The 18,450-nt window shown below is 39.8% G+C and overlaps 1 protein-coding gene across 1 annotated transcript in view; it reads left to right on the top strand.

Moving 5' to 3' along the window:
- Positions 1-16,137, top strand: part of sv2ca (synaptic vesicle glycoprotein 2Ca) — a 30,533-nt gene extending 14,396 nt beyond the window's left edge. The window contains exons 3-13 of the mRNA XM_085294166.1: positions 1,452-1,632; positions 2,318-2,469; positions 8,162-8,295; positions 8,751-8,840; positions 9,636-9,746; positions 10,372-10,460; positions 10,869-11,033; positions 11,733-11,866; positions 11,972-12,178; positions 12,264-12,423; positions 12,556-16,137. Coding sequence (XP_085150292.1) covers positions 1,452-1,632; positions 2,318-2,469; positions 8,162-8,295; positions 8,751-8,840; positions 9,636-9,746; positions 10,372-10,460; positions 10,869-11,033; positions 11,733-11,866; positions 11,972-12,178; positions 12,264-12,423; positions 12,556-12,739 — 1,607 coding nt within the window. The 3' untranslated portion in view covers positions 12,740-16,137. The remainder of the gene's footprint in view (positions 1-1,451; positions 1,633-2,317; positions 2,470-8,161; positions 8,296-8,750; positions 8,841-9,635; positions 9,747-10,371; positions 10,461-10,868; positions 11,034-11,732; positions 11,867-11,971; positions 12,179-12,263; positions 12,424-12,555) is intronic.
- Positions 16,138-18,450: the final 2,313 nt, after the last annotated feature.

Below are 18,450 nucleotides of genomic sequence, written 5' to 3'. Positions count from 1 at the left end.
GCCAAATGTGACAGATAGCTGCGTTTTGACCCCTGAAGTGAAAGAGTCAAACAGATATCTGCTCACAGCAGAGGAGAAGAGACCTGACTGGAGACATTACAGAAAGGAAATGAATCTTGCTATTAACATTATTGTAATGGGATGAACAAAGTGCCCCGCGGCAGAGTTGTATCTCTTTGTATGTGACTGCAACGGATAAAAATAACCTCCCTAAACCAGGTTTATGATTATGTGTCTGAAAATACCTGGATATTGATAAAGCTTCAATATAATCTGTTAGTAAACTCTGCTATTTTTCCAGCCTGGGACGGAAACATCAATGAAAGAAATTTCAGCAGACGCTGCATGTCCATGAAAGCGGCTAACCATTCCACTGCCAATTACAGTGCAGACTAAAACAGTAATAACAGGCTCCACTCTTCCGGGCAGATTAGTGAAAAAAATCAATGCTGTTTTGTTGGAGCATTGATCTCATCTGTGATGAGAGAGATTAAAAGAGGGCAGAGGACCTTTTTGTAAAGTCATCCTGCATTACCGTTCACATTTGTCTCATTGTTCGGAGCCTGTTTTCTGTTTTTCTTTCTTGTTTTTTACACACTGTATTTACAGTTTTACAGTTATTTAAGTGTGTTACAGGGGCAGAGGCTTTTCAGACGGGGTTTAGGGTTTAGTATCTGCACTTGGAGTTCTAACTTTAGGATGCAGTCTAGCTTTTCATTCATTTTCTGCAGCTTATTCAGCTTCAGGTTGCAGGGGCATAATCTAAACTGAAAAGTCCAGACCTCCCTCCCCTCATGCAGAGGGGACACTGAGGTGTGATCTTGCCAGCCTGTTCTGGGTCTGCCCCTCCTGGTTGGACATGCCATAAACGCCTGGCCCAGGTGACGGTCAGATGGCCAGACCACCTAAACTGGTTTCTTTCGATAGGGAGGAATAGCAGCTCCACTCTGTGTACTTCCAAAATGACCAAGCTATTTATCCTGGTTCTAAGGGAGAGCCCAGCCAACCTTCAGAGGAAGTTAATTTCAGCCACTGCTATCTGTGATCTCTTTTTTAAAAACTCCATCCAGAGTTTACACTCAGCTCTCTCGTTACCACATCAGATTTCCATGATGTCCGCCTCACTGTCTCACGCTCCCCTCTCTTATGAACCCCAACATACTTATGAACAGTTATGCTTAAACATGTTGCTTGTTATGGATAAACCGTGATTGGCAGAGAAATCCAGTAACAGAACACAACTCAGGAGTTTGTGGAGAGAAGTAGTAGTATAGGTTTTTTTTTTTACTCATTTAATGAATTAACAAATACTCTGGTCTAGTAACTGAAGAAATTACACAGCAAACCAACACAATCATACACTGCAGTGCACATACACAATATAGAGATGTGAGGTAATCGACTATATTTTAACAAAAAATAAAAATAAGGCCGCTCTCTCTTCCTTCCAGGCAGTGTTGTGTACTTGGGAATGATGGTCGGAGCGTTCTTCTGGGGAGGAATGTCTGACAAAGTGGGCCGTAGACAATGCCTCCTCATCTGCATGTCCACGAATGGCTTCTTTGCCTTCCTGTCATCTTTCGTCCAGGGATATGGCTTCTTCCTCGTTTGCCGTCTCGTCGCGGGTTTCGGGTGAGTCTGATAAACCGGAGGTTGCACAATGCCACCACAGTGGGAGGGTAACACAGCAAGTCCAACAATCAAAGACAAATCCCTGTTTTTCCTGATTGTTCCCATCCTCTGAAAAGTGATGAAAAAAATCAGGCTAATTATAATTATTAATAAAATAGTAATAGCTGTAATAAAAATTATTACTTTTTTACCAGAACTATGGCCAATGTAATTCTTCACTCTGTCAGCAAACTTTTATACTAACTGTGAATTTAGGGATTCCTGCAATGCATTAAAATGAGCAGAGCGTGCTTGAAAATGACAGACAGCATGTACTCTTTTTATAGCATAGACATATGACTGTGATTTATTGCGTTCTTTTCTTTGGCAGTATAACCGGTCCTTTAAGGCCTAATTCAGCAAATGCATTGACATCATTCTCGAGAGTAATTGAAAAGCCTCTCCAATAGCTGTGCTATTTTCTGCTTACTCATTCACTTTACAGGTCTTTGCAAAGAGCCCTCAATTTAACTGATTACTAACTGACAGTTTTTCAAGTTATTTTGGGGTTTTTTTTGTACAGGTGAATTGAAACAACAAAGGACGGTACAAACTGTGGGATAAACGTGAAACTATGCGAATGATGCAAAAAACAAAATGCATCTGCCTTAGTCTCATTAATCTTCCTGTTTTCTGGTTCTTGCAGGATAGGAGGTGCTGTGCCCATCGTCTTTTCCTTCTTTGCCGAGGTGCTGTCCAGGGAGAAAAGAGGAGAGCACCTCAGCTGGCTGTGTATGTTCTGGATGATTGGTGAGATCTATGCATCTGCTATGGCATGGGCCATCATACCACACTATGGTGAGTGTACTTGCAAAAATGTTAACATTCACACCATCACCCATCAGTTTATATAATGTTGAGTGAGGCGGAACCACAAGGAAAAAATTAAGCTTTGTTTTTTCCTTTTGAAATTAAAGGTTGCATTGTTAGAAGGAAGAAGAAAGCATGAATCACTCAACTCCGTGTTTGAAATATAGCCCAATAACAAGCTATATATGGTGATACCCTTAACACAATTAAGTTAAGCGGCGCTCTTAGGATGCTTACAATGTGACTTTATGCTGAGCTCCTGAATAGAGTTACTAAACTGTACAGTCTCCACATGACCATGGGTTAAGGTGCCAGTTTTCCCTGCCATGGGAATTAATCACTTAATAGCTCTGAGTGGCTGCAGGCTGGGAGAGGCTGAGGTCAAAAGATTAATGTATGCACAGATACCACATAGCAAGTATGGGTGAGGGTGGAAGGCGGAAAATGTGATTTATGACAAAACTGTCTGTCGACTGCACTCGTCATGAGAAAAAACAGCACAAAGAGAATTGGCTTTCTTCCTCTCGCCGGATCCTTTTCATTTTCTCCTTGCTTTCATTTTTTTTAAACCTGCTGTTCCCTTCCTTTTACTGCCTCCCCTCACCTCCTGTTTTATACTCTCCCCATCTCTCTAACTCTGTCCTTCCTTTTATTACCTCGCCTCTCTCTCCACTCTCTGTCTCTGCAGAGTGTTCTTCTTGATCAAGCATAATTAGGTTTTTCTCCTTGCTCTAATAGGACAAAGCTACATCTAGAGTTGATTTATGGCCAGACCATGCTTTAGCCAGCCTGTGACGTCAGAGAGAGAGAGAGAGCGTGTGCGTGCGTGTGTGTTGCTGCAAGTTGCATGGATGATGTTTTACTACGACTGCAGATGCATACAGGTGAAATTGAATGCAATAACATCTGACACTGGGAGAGGTCGTTTGAGTGAACACAGGCACACAAAGAGGTGCTTTTATGGTGTTTCTGATAAGGGACTTCCCAGTTTTATTACATGATGCTTAAACAGGGGCACGCACACATGCACAAATGCTGTGGATCCACTCACATGGATGTACAGAAACACACTGGTAAGGGACTTCTGAAACCGGAATGAGGCTTCATTAGAGAACCTGGCTGTCAGATCAGTGGATATCATATTGAACAGATACTTTGCTTTTATTCTCTTTGAGACTCACTACCACTGCGCCTCTCTATCTGAGAGGGAACGACGTGTCTTGCATGCTTACTCCAAAGCTCACGAATGTTTTTTTTTAACAGTTTCCCTAAAGTGCTGCAGTGCCTTCGACCAATCCCACAATGACGTTTAAGAAAAAAAAAACAACTCCTGCAGACATACCTTTTAGCCTTGCAGTAAAACAAAGCTGCACGACTTATGGGTTATGATACAAGTTCCTTAACACTGGTGTTTAATGTGCCATTAGAGCTCTTATCTGTCTTTACCACTTGCTGACTCATAATGTCTCCTGAAATCCCCCTGGCAGCTGGAGATCCACAAGGAGGTCTACTTGGCAAAAATCCACTGACAGGAAAGCTGGATGAGTTGTTAAGTTAGTTGTTAAGCAAGATCACCACTTGAGTAACCTCATTAGGCAATGCTAAGACCTATAGATTAAAGCTTAAACATCAAGAGTGGACTACACACCATATTTTCTATGAGCCAGCATCTATTATATATTATCCGTCTCTCTGTATGTGTCTGTCTGACCGTCTACAGTAGGCCTGGGATGGCTGACTCAGTCATCCATAGACTTAGCCAATTATGTACATAATCCCTGTAATGAGATTTTCAGTGGCATCGGTGAAACACTAACCCTGCGGGGCAGGAAGTCATGCTACATTTCTGTAGAAAAGGCAATCACTGCTGAACAACCCTTTCTCTCATTGCTCCTCTCTTTATTTCTCTTTCTCACCAGATTTTACTCTAGACTCAAACACACACACACACACACACACACACACACACACACACACACACACACACACACACACACACACACACACACACACACACACACACACGTTTTCATATCTTAGTGAAAACATCTCATTGACATAATGCTTTCCCTATAGCTGCTAACCCTAACCATCAAAAATGAATGCCTAACCCTCAGCCTAAACCTAACCATAACCTAATTGTATCACTGACACTAAAACCACACTTTGAGCCTCAAAAATGCCTTCAAACTTGTGGGCATGGGCATTTTGTCTCCATAAGTAACTGTTGGTCCCCACAGTTATAGTGGCATGCCAGTCTTCTGTCCTCACAAAGATCTTTAAACATGTACACACACCAAAAGGCAAGGAAATAAACAAAGGGACTTTTACTGCCCAATGGAAACCATTATAGACTCACTGGTAATCCGTGTTGCGTCACAAAAAGTCATTGTCTGTGTTCTTTACATTAGATAATTAATACATTAGCAATTTAGATTATCATACAAAGACAAAGTAATTAGTTTCTACCTTTATTTACGTTTTAGTCACTCGTAACAAGACATTTCCTCTTTCTTGTCTCTTTTGGGACGTATTAGCACCACTTATGATCGTCTCCCACACCCTTTAAAAACAGTTGTTTAAGTGGTTCATATGCACAGCTATCAATGATGAATTTTAATATGCTGTGAGATTAATCCCAAGCAGTCGTTTTCTGGCATAACCATTAGCATTAACCCCCTCCCCACCCTCCGACTCCCCTCCTACGCCTGTTGATGGATAATGGTGCTATTCCGTTAGGAGCAGTATCTCCATGAGGCATGTTCCACGGAGAGACGTGGGAGGTCACAACTGATGCAACAATCCCTTTCCGTGCTTCCTGCCCAATAACATTGCAGAAAAAAAGACTAAATCATTAAGAACACAAAGAAAAGTGTGCATATACAGTACATTAAACATTTGTGATGGCTGGTCTTTTCACTTCTCTTTATATACTTCAGGTTTTTCCATCAGAATCCTGCTGTGCCAAAAAGTAAACTTCAGTTTATGCAGCACACCCAAAAAAACTGAAGACACAAAACTCATCCAAAAAATACAATTTAATTTGAAACTCTGCTGTATTTTCTTCCTGTTTTGTTTTGTTAAACAGTTTCCCTGTGTGTCATGTTTTTTTTTTTTTTTTTTGCTTCTTTACCTTAGCTGCCTGTCTTACTTGACTTTTGACTCTGAACTGTGTAAATGTTAAAATGTCAAGTGTTTTTTTTTCTAGCAAGTCATGGTGTTAACTGTAAAAGAATTACAAAAAACTGGTGCGTACATTTTTACAGGTACATAAGTAACTAGGTTGACAGATGACAAGTGTCTTGGTCAGAAGTGCTCTATTCCATCATTAAACCATTAGAAATGAAATCACTGAAACTCATAATACGCAGTCCATAGACGCCATCATTAGGGCAAGAAAAACCCCCCAAAAGCCCACTAAAATGGGTGAGAGGATATTTTTTTGAATGCAAATAAACCTTCCTTCACAAATCAGCTAAGACTGCTTCAAAGCAGGTGCTGGAGTGTAGATGACCTATATGTGCCTATAAGGCCAGTTAAGAGACCTGGGTTTGATTGTGTCCTGGACCATTTCCTGCATTTCGTTCCCTTTCACTGTTCTGTCCAGCAATAAAGACTAAACTGTCCAAAAACATATCTTAAAAAGAAACTCTTAAGTAAGTAGAGCCAAACTCAACGTCTTCAATGTAAATACAGATGATTGACCTCAAGAAGAAAACCACTGAAGGGCACTCAAAATCAGAAAGGCCACATTAAACTTTGTTAGAAAGGACAACTCCATGGAGAGATGAAAGGTTTGGAGATGGAAAGGAAGGCCTCATGATCTCAAGCACACAGGATCATCTGTCAAATATGCTGGAGATATTTTTTATGCAGGTAAGGGCATGGCTGGCAATAGAAAGGAAAAAGGAAAATGCATAATGTTGCACAAATTTCATATGTGTTTATGCGTGGGTGGGTATGACATGGCATTATGTGGTGTCGCTGCACATGATCATTCATGTTTATTTCTGTGCTGTTTCTCCATATACTCCATATAATAACACCTCCCACCCACTACATGACATGCTGGTCAGTCACAGGAGCACGTTCAGTGAGAGACTGAGATTACCGAAAAGCACCACTGAACGACACAGGAAATCTTTCCTGCCTGTGACCATCTCCCTGTACAACGCATCCACTTAACACACTGGTTACTGCTACAACTACACATGTTTTTTTTCCAGCTATTTATTTATGAGTGACTTATGTATATATATATATATATATATATATATATATATATATATATATATTGTACTATTCTTAGTTAGCGTATTGTCTGTCTTGTCTTAATGTTGGTTTATAATGGAGCACTGTAACAAAAAATAGTATTCTGTAGTAATAAGTATTCTGATTCTGATTCTGATTCTGATACTCAGCTTATTGCATGTGTGCGTCTCCCCTCTTTGTGTGTGTCTGTATGCGTGAATGTTAGAAATGATTAATGAGTCTGGAAGAGTGCCTGTGGGCTGAGATCAGGTGCAACAAGATTTAACTTAGCAGAAAAAGCTCAGTTGTATTCGTACCCATTCAATTAACCTGTCCCTGTGCACTCTCAGGCTTCCTCTGCAGAGCCATTCATCTCTAAGTTTTACACATCACTCTCCTGCGGCTGTCAAGAGCTCCCATTTAAACGCTGTCTTTTATTTGTAGCCCTTTGTGTTTGCAGTGTAAGACTCGCACGCAACACTCACAATCAGCCTTTTAATTCACTTAGTCTCATCTGGTTAAGAATATGCAATAGAAGTACCTATGCTGTATCATCTAGAGTTAAATAAATGTTGAATGCCATCTGTGTTATTTAGCTATTGATTCTATGCTACCATGAAAGCACAGTTGCATTTTCTTTTATTATGCCCCTATGAGTGCAGACTTACCTAAAGAGCCACCTGCTGTAAGCTGAGAATTACTTAACAATTCATCCGTGAACTGTTTGTTACTCTTTCATGAATTTCAACCAGACATATCTGCTTGTGTGGCGCTCTTTCCATTGTTATAGTAAAAGAAAAATGCACCCACCAGACACTTTATTAGGTACACCTGTTTAACACAAATATCTAATCAGTGAAGCACATGGCAGAAACCCTAATAAGACTTTGGTACTGTCCCTTTATGACCATAATGTACCCATCTTCTAATGGCTGCTTCCAGCTCAATAATGAACATAACGATGAGTTCACTGTACTCAAATCAGGTCCAGACTCACCAGATCGCATTCCAATAGAGAACCTTTGAGATATGATAGAATAGGCGATTCACATCTTCAAGGTGTAGCTGGTAAATCTGCAGCGTCTGTGTGATTCTATCATGTTAATAAGGTGTCAAAAGTGCAATGATTAATGTTTTATGTTTGCTACTATTGTAGCTTATTTTCTTCCAATTCAACCCCCAAACTCTGTTATGCTGTGTTTTTCACTTTCTGCATTAGTCACATGCAATTTTCTAAACAGATTTGGTTGCTGCATAATCATGATTGTTGTCATGATGTCATGATCATTATAGATTTTCTAAACTATGTTAGGTTTGGTTTATTTACCTCACCAGGCATGTGCATAGCTTAATATCTGAATGCTGTTGATTCACATTGTTTTATCTTGTAATGAGCTATGAGTCACTTTACGTTTGCTACTTTTTGCAGGTTGGAGCTTCAGCATGGGTTCAGCATACCAGTTTCACAGTTGGAGGGTGTTTGTCGTCGTCTGCGCCCTACCCTGTGTGTGCGCTGTGGTGGCACTTACCTTTATGCCTGAAAGTCCCAGGTTTTACCTCGAGGTAACGAGACCTTCTGATTTTTAGCAGACTAAACCTATTTTAGTCTGCGCCTCCTGAATGTGCTGCATCAGTTCGTATCCCAGAGAATGCCTTGTCATGGTGCTGTGTTGTCCTCAACTGTCATCAGTTTTACATTCAGCATCTTTCAGACAAATTGAGATTACTTGGACATTTCCCAGCAGATGTTTAATCAGACAAAAACAGTGTGAGTCATTCAGTGCTGTTGGAGGCCTGTGTATGTGGAAAATAGAAGCTCAGAGATCTGTGACAGTAGGTTTGCCGCTCCAGCATAATTATCCTTTGAAGTGAAATGAGTCACCATTGTCGTGACTGTCATCATTTTGCCCTATCTTGGAGAAATCAAAGGCTTGTATTTATGCACCTGAGCAGCCTGCTGCTGCTGATCCCATGAGTTTATCTTGTCGTCTCTCTTCCTTACTTTCCTTGCTTGACAGGTGGGGAAGCATGATGAAGCCTGGATGATCCTTAAACAGATTCACGACACCAACATGAGAGCGCGTGGGCAACCTGAGAAAGTCTTCACTGTGAGTGTTGTTTCTGCAGTGCTGGGTTTCCTGACGCTTAAAGAAGTAAAGAGGCTTATATTCTGCCACCACTGGGACAGATTTTAACGCTTTCACCGTGCAGGATCACATCTGAATTATGATGGTTCTGAAAGCTGTTTTGTGTCATTCAGGCTTATTTGCAGCATGAGCTCCACTTTGGGAAAGCCGCTTAGTCAACATGTTTCCTGAATTGATCCTATGCTATTGAACACACCGTTTATATTCACCCTTTTTATACTGGTTTGATTTTTTTTTCCATAATTCTGTTCATTAAATTTTTAAAGATAAACAAACAAGCAAAATGCAAAAACCAAACAGAATGAATCCAATGCATGTACTTTAGGTCCAGAAATGTGTCAGTTTCCCATGTCAAAGTTCCAGTCAGCTCTCCCTTCCATTCATGCAACGTACAAGTTCTCCCAAATTTACAATTAGAGAGTTCCACATGGAAATAGAACGAGGATCATCTCCGACCCCCTTCACCATTATGGCTTTCCTCACTAGCATTAAAAGAGACTCAATCACAGCCTCTTTTAAGAGAGGTGGGAATCTTCTCAAGCAGACAGAGTAGCAGGTTTGTTGAAATCTGCTGACCTATTGCTGTACTGTCACAGCTGTTCAGAAGCTGATTTGATTTTTAATGCTGTGTAGGTGTAGTTTTATTCTAGAAATAAATGAAAGGCTATGATATTGCACAACAATGTCAGTAATTCAATGTCAACTTATTGTAAAGTAATACAGATGTTATTCTTATACTGTTTTCCAATATTCCAGGTAAACAGGATCAAAACTCCACGGCAGTTGGATGAATTTGTTGAAATGGAATCAGAATCTGGCAACCCAGTTTCCAAGGCTTTCTTCAGGATAAAGGCTGAAGTTCGTGGGGTAAATATTTGTCTTTTTATTTGATTATAGTTAATTTTTAACTATAATTAATTTTATTGTAAATTCCTGCTTTTATAAATAACTTAAACCTTCCTAAATTCACTAATGCTAATTTCAGCTGCTAAGCAAATGTGTAAACCGGAAAACTATAGAGCCACCTTAAACCTTCCTCAATAAATTAAAACTGTTGTTTGAGTGTGACGACATAACCTTTTTGACTCCTTGTCAAAAGTGTCTAAGATTTGAGTAACAGAAATATCAAATCAAGTAGGGCGGGGCTACAGTTTATGTAATACCAATTCAAACCACAAGACGGTGCAACAATTCAGTGCGACTTTTCTTTAACTAGGCAAGTCGCCGATAACAAAACCTTATTTATAAACAGCTGCATGGTGGAAATGGAAATAGGGCTAAAAAGAAGTATCGAAAGTCAAAAGCAGCAGCACATATCAGAGAACATCTCAACACCCTCTCTGGTAGCACACTGCCCCCTGGTGGAGAAGATTTCAGTTAAGTTGTGTACTAGGCCATTACAAAAAGTACCTTTAATTATATTTGTTTTCCTTATTATTCCACTGTACCAAATCCTGATGCCTATTCTAATAGAGCTCTTGTCTCTTTTTAGATCTATCTGAACCTTATGAAGTGTTTCAACTACCCAATGCGAGAAAACATGTTGCGACTGGCCATAGTGTGGTTCACGCTGTCATTCGGGTGAGATTTGTCAGTTTTGTCATAGAAAAATCAGACAAGTTTCTGTGGTCAGATAATAGCTCTAGGCAGTCTGTTTTGTTGGCACATTGCATTTCTGTCATCTTGAGCGCTGCTGTGTAGAAGTTGCACAGTCTCAAAATCAATCACTGTCTCCCTGCCCCACGGATCAATACAGTTTCATTGGTGTCTCTGTGGATACAGAGGTGGACCTGCGTGCATGTGTGGAGGAGACAAGACAGGAGGCAGCCAGTTGATTTTTTAAAGCACAAGTATCTTCTGGATTTCTAATGTGTCTGTCTATCTATTTATTGTTTTGTCAGGTCTCACTCTAACACGAACAACCTCTCGTTGATGAACCGATCAGCTGATTTTTTAGATCCAACTATCAACATGTCCCTCTGATTGCAGATATTATGGCCTGTCAGTCTGGTTCCCTGATGTCATTAAACACCTGCAGGCCGATGAGTATGCCTCTAAAGTGAAGATCCATAACAATGAACGCATCGAAGGCATCACCTTCAACTTCACCCTGGAGAACCAGATACACAAAAATATTCTCTTCATTAACGACCAGTAAGACAATTCAGTTTCATCATAATAATAATAATAATAATAATAATAATAATAATAATGATGATGATGATGATGGAGGCAAATTTGTTATGCACAACTGATAAAATGTTACATGCTGCAATTAAAGTGATAAAGTGCATAAAATATCACCACTAGACATCAGCAGATTGCAGTCAACTGAATTCTGTTTTACTCCTTTACTTACTCCTCATAGTTCAAGTGCTAAATCCTAGCTACAGTAGCTGCTGTTGGACAAACATTTTAGTCAGAAAGAGTTCAAAAACAGCTTCTTTGCCACTGCTGCTGTTAGTCAGTGTTAGCTGCTGTTAGGTTTGGGGTCAGTCAAACTTTCTTTGAAATGGATTCAACATTGCTGGACTCAAACACTTAGTTTGATTACATTCTCACACTGTTTGAGAGTTTGCTCGCTGTTTATCTGACAGGAAGTGTCATTTTTAGGACACTCGAGCGTTGGCATAACGTTAGCTTATAACCAGATGTTGTTGCATAACTTTCTCTTTGTGAGCTGTCAGCGCCGTTCACATGTATTTTTCATGAATTAATTGTAACATTTATAAGAACCCATCCATTTGTTGGAAGACTTAATTGCACATAAATATAATATTCTTGTTTTCTATTAAATAACTTAAAAAAATGACTGATTGTACCTTTAAAGTTAACATATTTCTGTTACTTCAGCTTTGTCAATATGAAGCTGAAGTCTGTCACCTTCATTGACTCCACCTTTCGTAACTGCTACTTTGATGATGTGACATCAGTGGGCTCCTTCTTCAGGAACTGTACCTTCATTGACACGTTCTTCTTTAACACAGGTGAGGCATGACTACACAGGTAAACTCTTATGTTTTGTCATTTCTAATACACCATCTATAATCTTAACATGGGAAAGTTTTTGGTTTTTTTGCTTCTCTGGGCAGATATCGATGAATCTAAATTAATTGATGGCACAGAGGTGATCAACAGTACATTTACCCACAACAAGACAGGGTGCCAGATGACTTTTGATGATGACTACAGCGCCTACTGGGTTTACTTCATCAACTTTCTGGGGACCCTGGCTGTTCTTCCTGGCAACATCGTGTCTGCTCTCCTTATGGATAAAATTGGGCGTCTCTCTATGTTAGGTAGGAAAGTAAGACCTGGCTCTTTGGTAACACTATGGGTGTGTCAACTTTTACTCTTCTTTTGAATATGTGTGTATGTCCTCAGGTGGCTCCATGATCCTATCAGGCATCAGCTGTTTTTTCCTGTGGTTCGGCACCAGTGAATCCATGATGATTTTCATGTTGTGCCTTTATAATGGCCTCAGCATCTCTGCCTGGAACTCCCTGGATGTTGTCACCACCGAGTCCTTCCCTACTGTCAGGAGGTAACAGGACAAACGTGTTTTTTTTCTTATAGATAACATTGTTGTATAGACTTGTGTATAAAATAGGGCCTAATTCATCCAATTTATGAGAGTAACATGCTTCTGTTTTCGTTTTTTGATTTTCTCTCCCAGGGGAACAGGCTTTGGGTTCTGTAATGCTCTGTGTAAGCTGGCAGCAGTTCTAGGGAACCTGATTTTTGGCTCTCTTGTTGGCATTACCAAGGCCATTCCTATCCTCATGGCGTCATCAGTGCTTGTTGGGGGGGGCCTGGTTGGACTACGGCTGCCTGACACTCGGGCGAATGTCCTCATGTAACACTAGTGTAGCAGTGCTCACCTGGGCTAAAATCTGGATGTGAGAGTCCTAGAGAAACGTTTTGAGGAAGCAGTGCAGCTGGCTTGGTTTTTTATACATATCTTAACACACATCTCAAAGCTCGCTGATGTATAAATGGTGAAGCAAAACCGCAAACACACCTTTTCACAATGTGTCTGATGCAAACCTTGTGAGGTGATAAGTTCAACATTTTGTGAATCATTCACCTACAGAGTTCTCGTTAGAGTTTGGTTTGTTGAGGTTGCACCTTCTAGCTGCAGTCATTGCTTATGTGGTAAAACTGCACGGTTAAAATCTGAAGGCTTTTAATATTGATACAGTCTTATTAAGCCAATCCAGATGGATAGAAAAGTGCAAAAACAAGCTGTAATGAGCACAGCCAACCTGCTGTGTGACAACGCAGGGACTAGATGATCAGACAGTTCATACTCGTGACACAGCTGTATGACAGCTGGCTTGCCCACAGAACCAACTATCAGTACACAGACCATGTGTGCCGATAGTCATCATACAGAAATAAATATAAAGAAAAACATGCAGCAGGTACCTCATTTGCAAAGGTGAGATACATATATCTAATTATTTTCACTCGCTTGCATCTAACATCAGTCTGCTGTATTTAGATCAGTGTCATATTTGCTCCTATATCAGCAACCTTCACAAAGAAGCCCATTTACATCAGAGACCAAGCCCTTTGCACTACTTACCCAACCAAGAATCAAAAAGGCCATATAGAAACACTTTTCCTGTATCAATAATTGTATGTCATGTTGAATATGAACATGGAAATTTTTATTTTCTGCTGTGTGTTTGTGAAAGCCAAAAATAATGATTTGTTCCTTTTGTCCAAATCTCTATGTGGTATTATTATTATTATTAGTATTATTTAAAAAAAGCTCTAAGAGGAGCTATCCTTCTGATTTAGCTTTGTGTTGGATCCTGCTTGTGGCAGTAACATGTCATGCTGCTTCCTTTCAAAAATACTGAATGGCCTTTTTTAATGTGCCTCTCCTTGACTGGAGCAGATGCCCGTAGTCATGTGCTGTCCAAAGGTTTTAAGGAACAGACAGAAACTGAACAGGCATTAGATTAAAAAAAAAGAATAAGTAATTTTATGTACATATGTAAAATATGTCACAGATATTGATTCATTTTTGGTCTTAATGTCATGTTTTTTGTTAGACATACGTATTTTGCTAAAACTTTTGTTTCCTTCTCTCCTGCAAAAATGTCACTGCTATACCAATCGTATCATCAAGATATGACCTGTGGTGTTAGTTACCATGCAAGACGGCAAAATAATAATGTAGATAACAACCACCTCGTTATGACGGCGGATTGGTGCAGCCCATAACGTTTTTTTAAATGCATCTTAATTTAATCAAAATTAACCCCATTTTTGTTGGTTATAGTCGTTATATTCACAGTTGTACAAAACTGAAACTTCTAGGGAACATTAATCTTTTACCTCTCATTAGACTTGATCTCACTGGCCACTTGGTTAGATACACCTATTTATCTTTAGTCAAGACGACCTGATCAAGCACACACTGATTATCAGAAGGAAGATGAAAGACGATCTAAGTGACTTTGAACATGGCATGGTTGTTGGTACCAGAAAGGCTGGTCTTAGTATTTTAAAAAACTGCTGACCTACTGGGATTTTCCCCACACAACCCTCTCTAGGGTTTACAAAGAATGGCCCGAAAAAAAAGAAGAGAAAATACCTTGTTGATGTTGAGTTCAAGGAGAAGGGCACGGCTGCTTTGAGCTGATGATGAAGCAGATGAGACTATAGCAGCAGAAGACTGCATGTGGTGTCACTCTTGTCAACTAACAACAGGAAACTAAGATTACAATTCACATGAGCTCACCAAAATTGGACAACAAAATTGCCTGGTCTAATGAGTCTCGAATTTGGCATAAACAACATGGAAGCATGGATCCATCCTTCATTACATCAGTGTGTCAGGCTGCTGGTGGTGTAATAGTGTGATGAAATTTTCATAGTACCAACTGAGCATCAGTCTACCTGAGTATTGTTGCTGATCATGTCCGTCCCTTTATGACCACAATGTACCCATCTACTGATGGCTGTTTTCAGCAAAGCTCATATCATCTCAAACCAATTTGAGGTGATATGAGTTATTGTACAGCATGTCTTTGACCTCAATGCACATCATGATGAAGATAATAAAATAAAGATATCAGGAAAAAAATTTGATGCCGTCCCTCCCCCCAGATTCAGTTGCTCTCAGTTTTGAATAATAAACGTGTGTATTGTATTTTCTGTGGTGTTAGCTAACCTTAACCTGCATTTCTCTGTATTTGTGGCATCTGTAACTTCAGTGTGGACCTGGTTTGTGTCTGTGCTGCAGGTGGCTCTCTCTCAGCTACTCAAAAAAACAAAAACTGTACTGTACTTGTGCACATCATTGCCAGAATATGTAAAATAAGTTGGAAAGTGAAGTCTGCTGCTATTGTGCAACATATTTTTTGAGCACATATATATAATTTAAATATTTTTAAAACAAAAGTATGACATACAGAATCTAAATTACAAAAAAACAAAACAAAACAAAAAAACTTGCCCAGCAATATTGACCTATGTCAGTAGCAAAGAATATCAGAAGGAGTCATCAGTATGAATGAAAAACCTGCATTGTTGTACCGGAGAAGTAATATTACCTAACATGTTGGTGTATTTAGGGATTTTGATTATATGTACTGTATTTGTGTGTATGCAAAAGACAGCGAGTCTGAGAGGGAGAGTGTGTGTGGGCTTGTGTATGTAACCATGAATGTAAATATTATGTACATATCAAAGCTGATGTTAGTGAAGTTTCTGGGTTAAATGTTTCAGCTCCTTGAGGGGACACGTGTGTCTCCGGCTTCGTCCAAGCGATAAGTCCATATACTGTATCTCTGTTGTACATCCGCTGGTCCTCAACTTTTACCTGCTACTCTGTGCGTGCGTGGTTGTGTATGCATTACACTTGCATGTACGTAAGAAAACTTGCGTTCTTTTATGCTCAACTTTTTTTCATTATTATAAATTCTTCTGGGAGAAAATGATGACAATATTAAGATTTTTGTTGAGGAAAACGTGAATGTATCACTCGTATGTTTTGTTCATCTATTTTTGAGGGGAGGGGGGATAGCCAGATGTGTGTCAACAATAAAGTTGTGAGTACTAATTGTGAAGGGCCTGAGGGATGACTGAGCTTGATGTTCAGTGGTCAGCAAGTGTGAGAAAATGTGAAGATGTATTTGCCAAATATTCAATTCCCTGTGATTGATGTTAGAAACTGGAAAAGCAGGGATTGCAGACTGTGCTGCTTTTGAACATATATAATAAAACTTATGTTCTCTAGCAAGTTACTCTTCTGTGTCATGCTTGTGCTAAACCTCAGATTAATATTAATACTGATGCTCCTGTAAACATCATTTATGTGCATAAGACAACATAAGCCTTAAATTTATGTGTATGTAGTAAGTTTAACTAAACAGTAATAGTTTAGAAAGGCTATAAAGTTCAGTTTTTGGAGAAACTCTTTGAGAGAGTGCAGCATTTACACTCATTTTTGACGCAATAGTGGGCGGGTGTGTTTATGGACAGTGCTAGAGCCAAAGAGTGGACAGGCCACTCCAAACTCATGGGATGTTTGGGGACACCTACACAATCGCTCCAAATTCCATGAGCGGGTGAAGCACATACTTAGAAAACTGAAGTTACAACCACTAGCTACTTTTTCTGCAGGTCTTTTGCTGAACGACTGCTTTACTGTCCCTTTTGCCATGTGGAGACATTAAAGCAGCACAAGCATCCATTAAATTCTAATAATATTACAGTTTTCAGCAGTTATATAACACTACATGACAGTTCAGCCCACAGAAGAAAATAACAAGAGGATATACAAAAACAAAAATAATAAAAGATGATGCCACAGAGAAAAAAAGAATACATAAATAGAAAAATGTAACAGTTGTTGTGCCAACCCAGTAAAAGATATGGTTTTAATGTGGCCTCCACATCAAAAATTGTGTGGATGTAATCTTTTTCATTTCATTGTACCACAATGGAAACCGTTTCCAACATTTTGCATACCTGCCAAATGAATACATGCAGATAAACACGTGGTTAGAGTAACTGTGTCCTCGAGGTAATGCTGCCTCCTAGTGGCCAAAATCGAGGACGTGAATCATTGCAATAGCTGCCAATGATTAATGTATAAAGAGTCGGTATAGACTCTTCTGTATACAGACTTCTTTTGGCTGCTCCCTTTTGGGGGGTACCACAGTGGGTCATCTGCCTCACTCTCACCCTATTTCACGCATCCTCCTCGATCACACCAACGCGCTGTATCTCCTCCTTCACTGCATCCATGAATCTTATCTGCAGTTTTCCTCTTTTCCTCCTGCCTGGCAGCTCTATGTTTAACATCCTCCACATGTCCAAAACTTCTCAGACTTGTCTCCCTAACTCTGTCTCCAAACTGCTCAGCCTGAGCCGTCTCTCTTATCTACTCATTTCTAATCACTCCCAAAGAAGATCTTAACATCAACTCTGCTGCTTCCAGCTCCACCTCTTTACGTCAATGCCACCACCAAACTTTACATCACTGCACAACTCACAACCATCTTTTAAACGGTCTCTTTCATTTTTGCTGCTATTCATTTGTCAAAAATCACCCAACACTCTTCATGTCTCCCCGCCTCCAGGTATTTAAACTTATCCACGTTCACTTCCTCTACTACCTCTCCTAGCATCTTCACTGTCACACCCACCCTCTCATCCACACACAGATATTCTGTCACAGATATTGTTTTTTTTTTTTACTCCAGAGCATACCTACACCTCCAGACCACAATGTTGTCTATAAAGATCATAGTCCACAGAGGCTCCTGCCTGACCTTGCCTGCCAGTATGTCCATCAGCCCCGCAAACAACTCGTCTCTGTCTCGCTGTCCTCATACAGTCTAAAAGTTTTAATTGATTTTAGAAAGATTTTTTACGCAATAATATCTTGAAGTGATATTTTTAACCTCCCACGATGGCCTTTTATGATAAGAACACGTTGTACTAGTAAGTTTATATCAGGAAACCCGGTACCGGTCCGTGAGTCATTTGGTACCGGGCCGCGAGAGTGAGACTCGGGTGTGAAATGTATGGTTTTCAGGGGTTTTATCGGTTTTTAGCGTTATTTTGTTATCGTTTTTTCGTTAACTTGGTTTTCCTGGGTCTTTTCACGTGTGTTATGAATAAATCTTATTTTTTTCGGTACCGGTTACCGGTACTAGTTTTATTTTGTTGTATTTATCCGCGACACCTTAAAGGCCGGTCCGTGAAAATATTGTCGGGCACAAACCGGTCCGTGGCGCAAAAAAGGTTGGGGACCGCTGGTTTATATGACTTGTGGCATCAACTTTGCATACAAAAGCGAAACCTGAACTTTTATGCAAATTAGAGGACGTTAAAAAAAACCCTGTAAAGACACACCCAAGGCAGGGTTGTCTAAGAGAAAAAAAAACATTAAAATAACAAATAATGAAAGCACCAGGCAGAATTAAACATTCACAATTTACCATCTTAAAAATTAAAATAATAATAATACTAATAAAAACAGTTAAAGCTCTGCCCAGACTCACCTTATCACCAGCAGGTGGTGCAAGGTGCTAAAGCTCCGTCA

This window comes from Mchenga conophoros, linkage group LG12, assembly GCF_057382185.1.
Source record: "Mchenga conophoros isolate Kocher_MC1m ecotype Shallow Benthic linkage group LG12, M_conophoros_male_GT1.1, whole genome shotgun sequence".
Lineage (NCBI taxonomy): Eukaryota > Metazoa > Chordata > Actinopteri > Cichliformes > Cichlidae > Mchenga > Mchenga conophoros.
The sequence above is the reverse complement of the archived record's forward strand: the minus strand, read 5'-3'. Positions and strand labels throughout refer to the sequence as shown.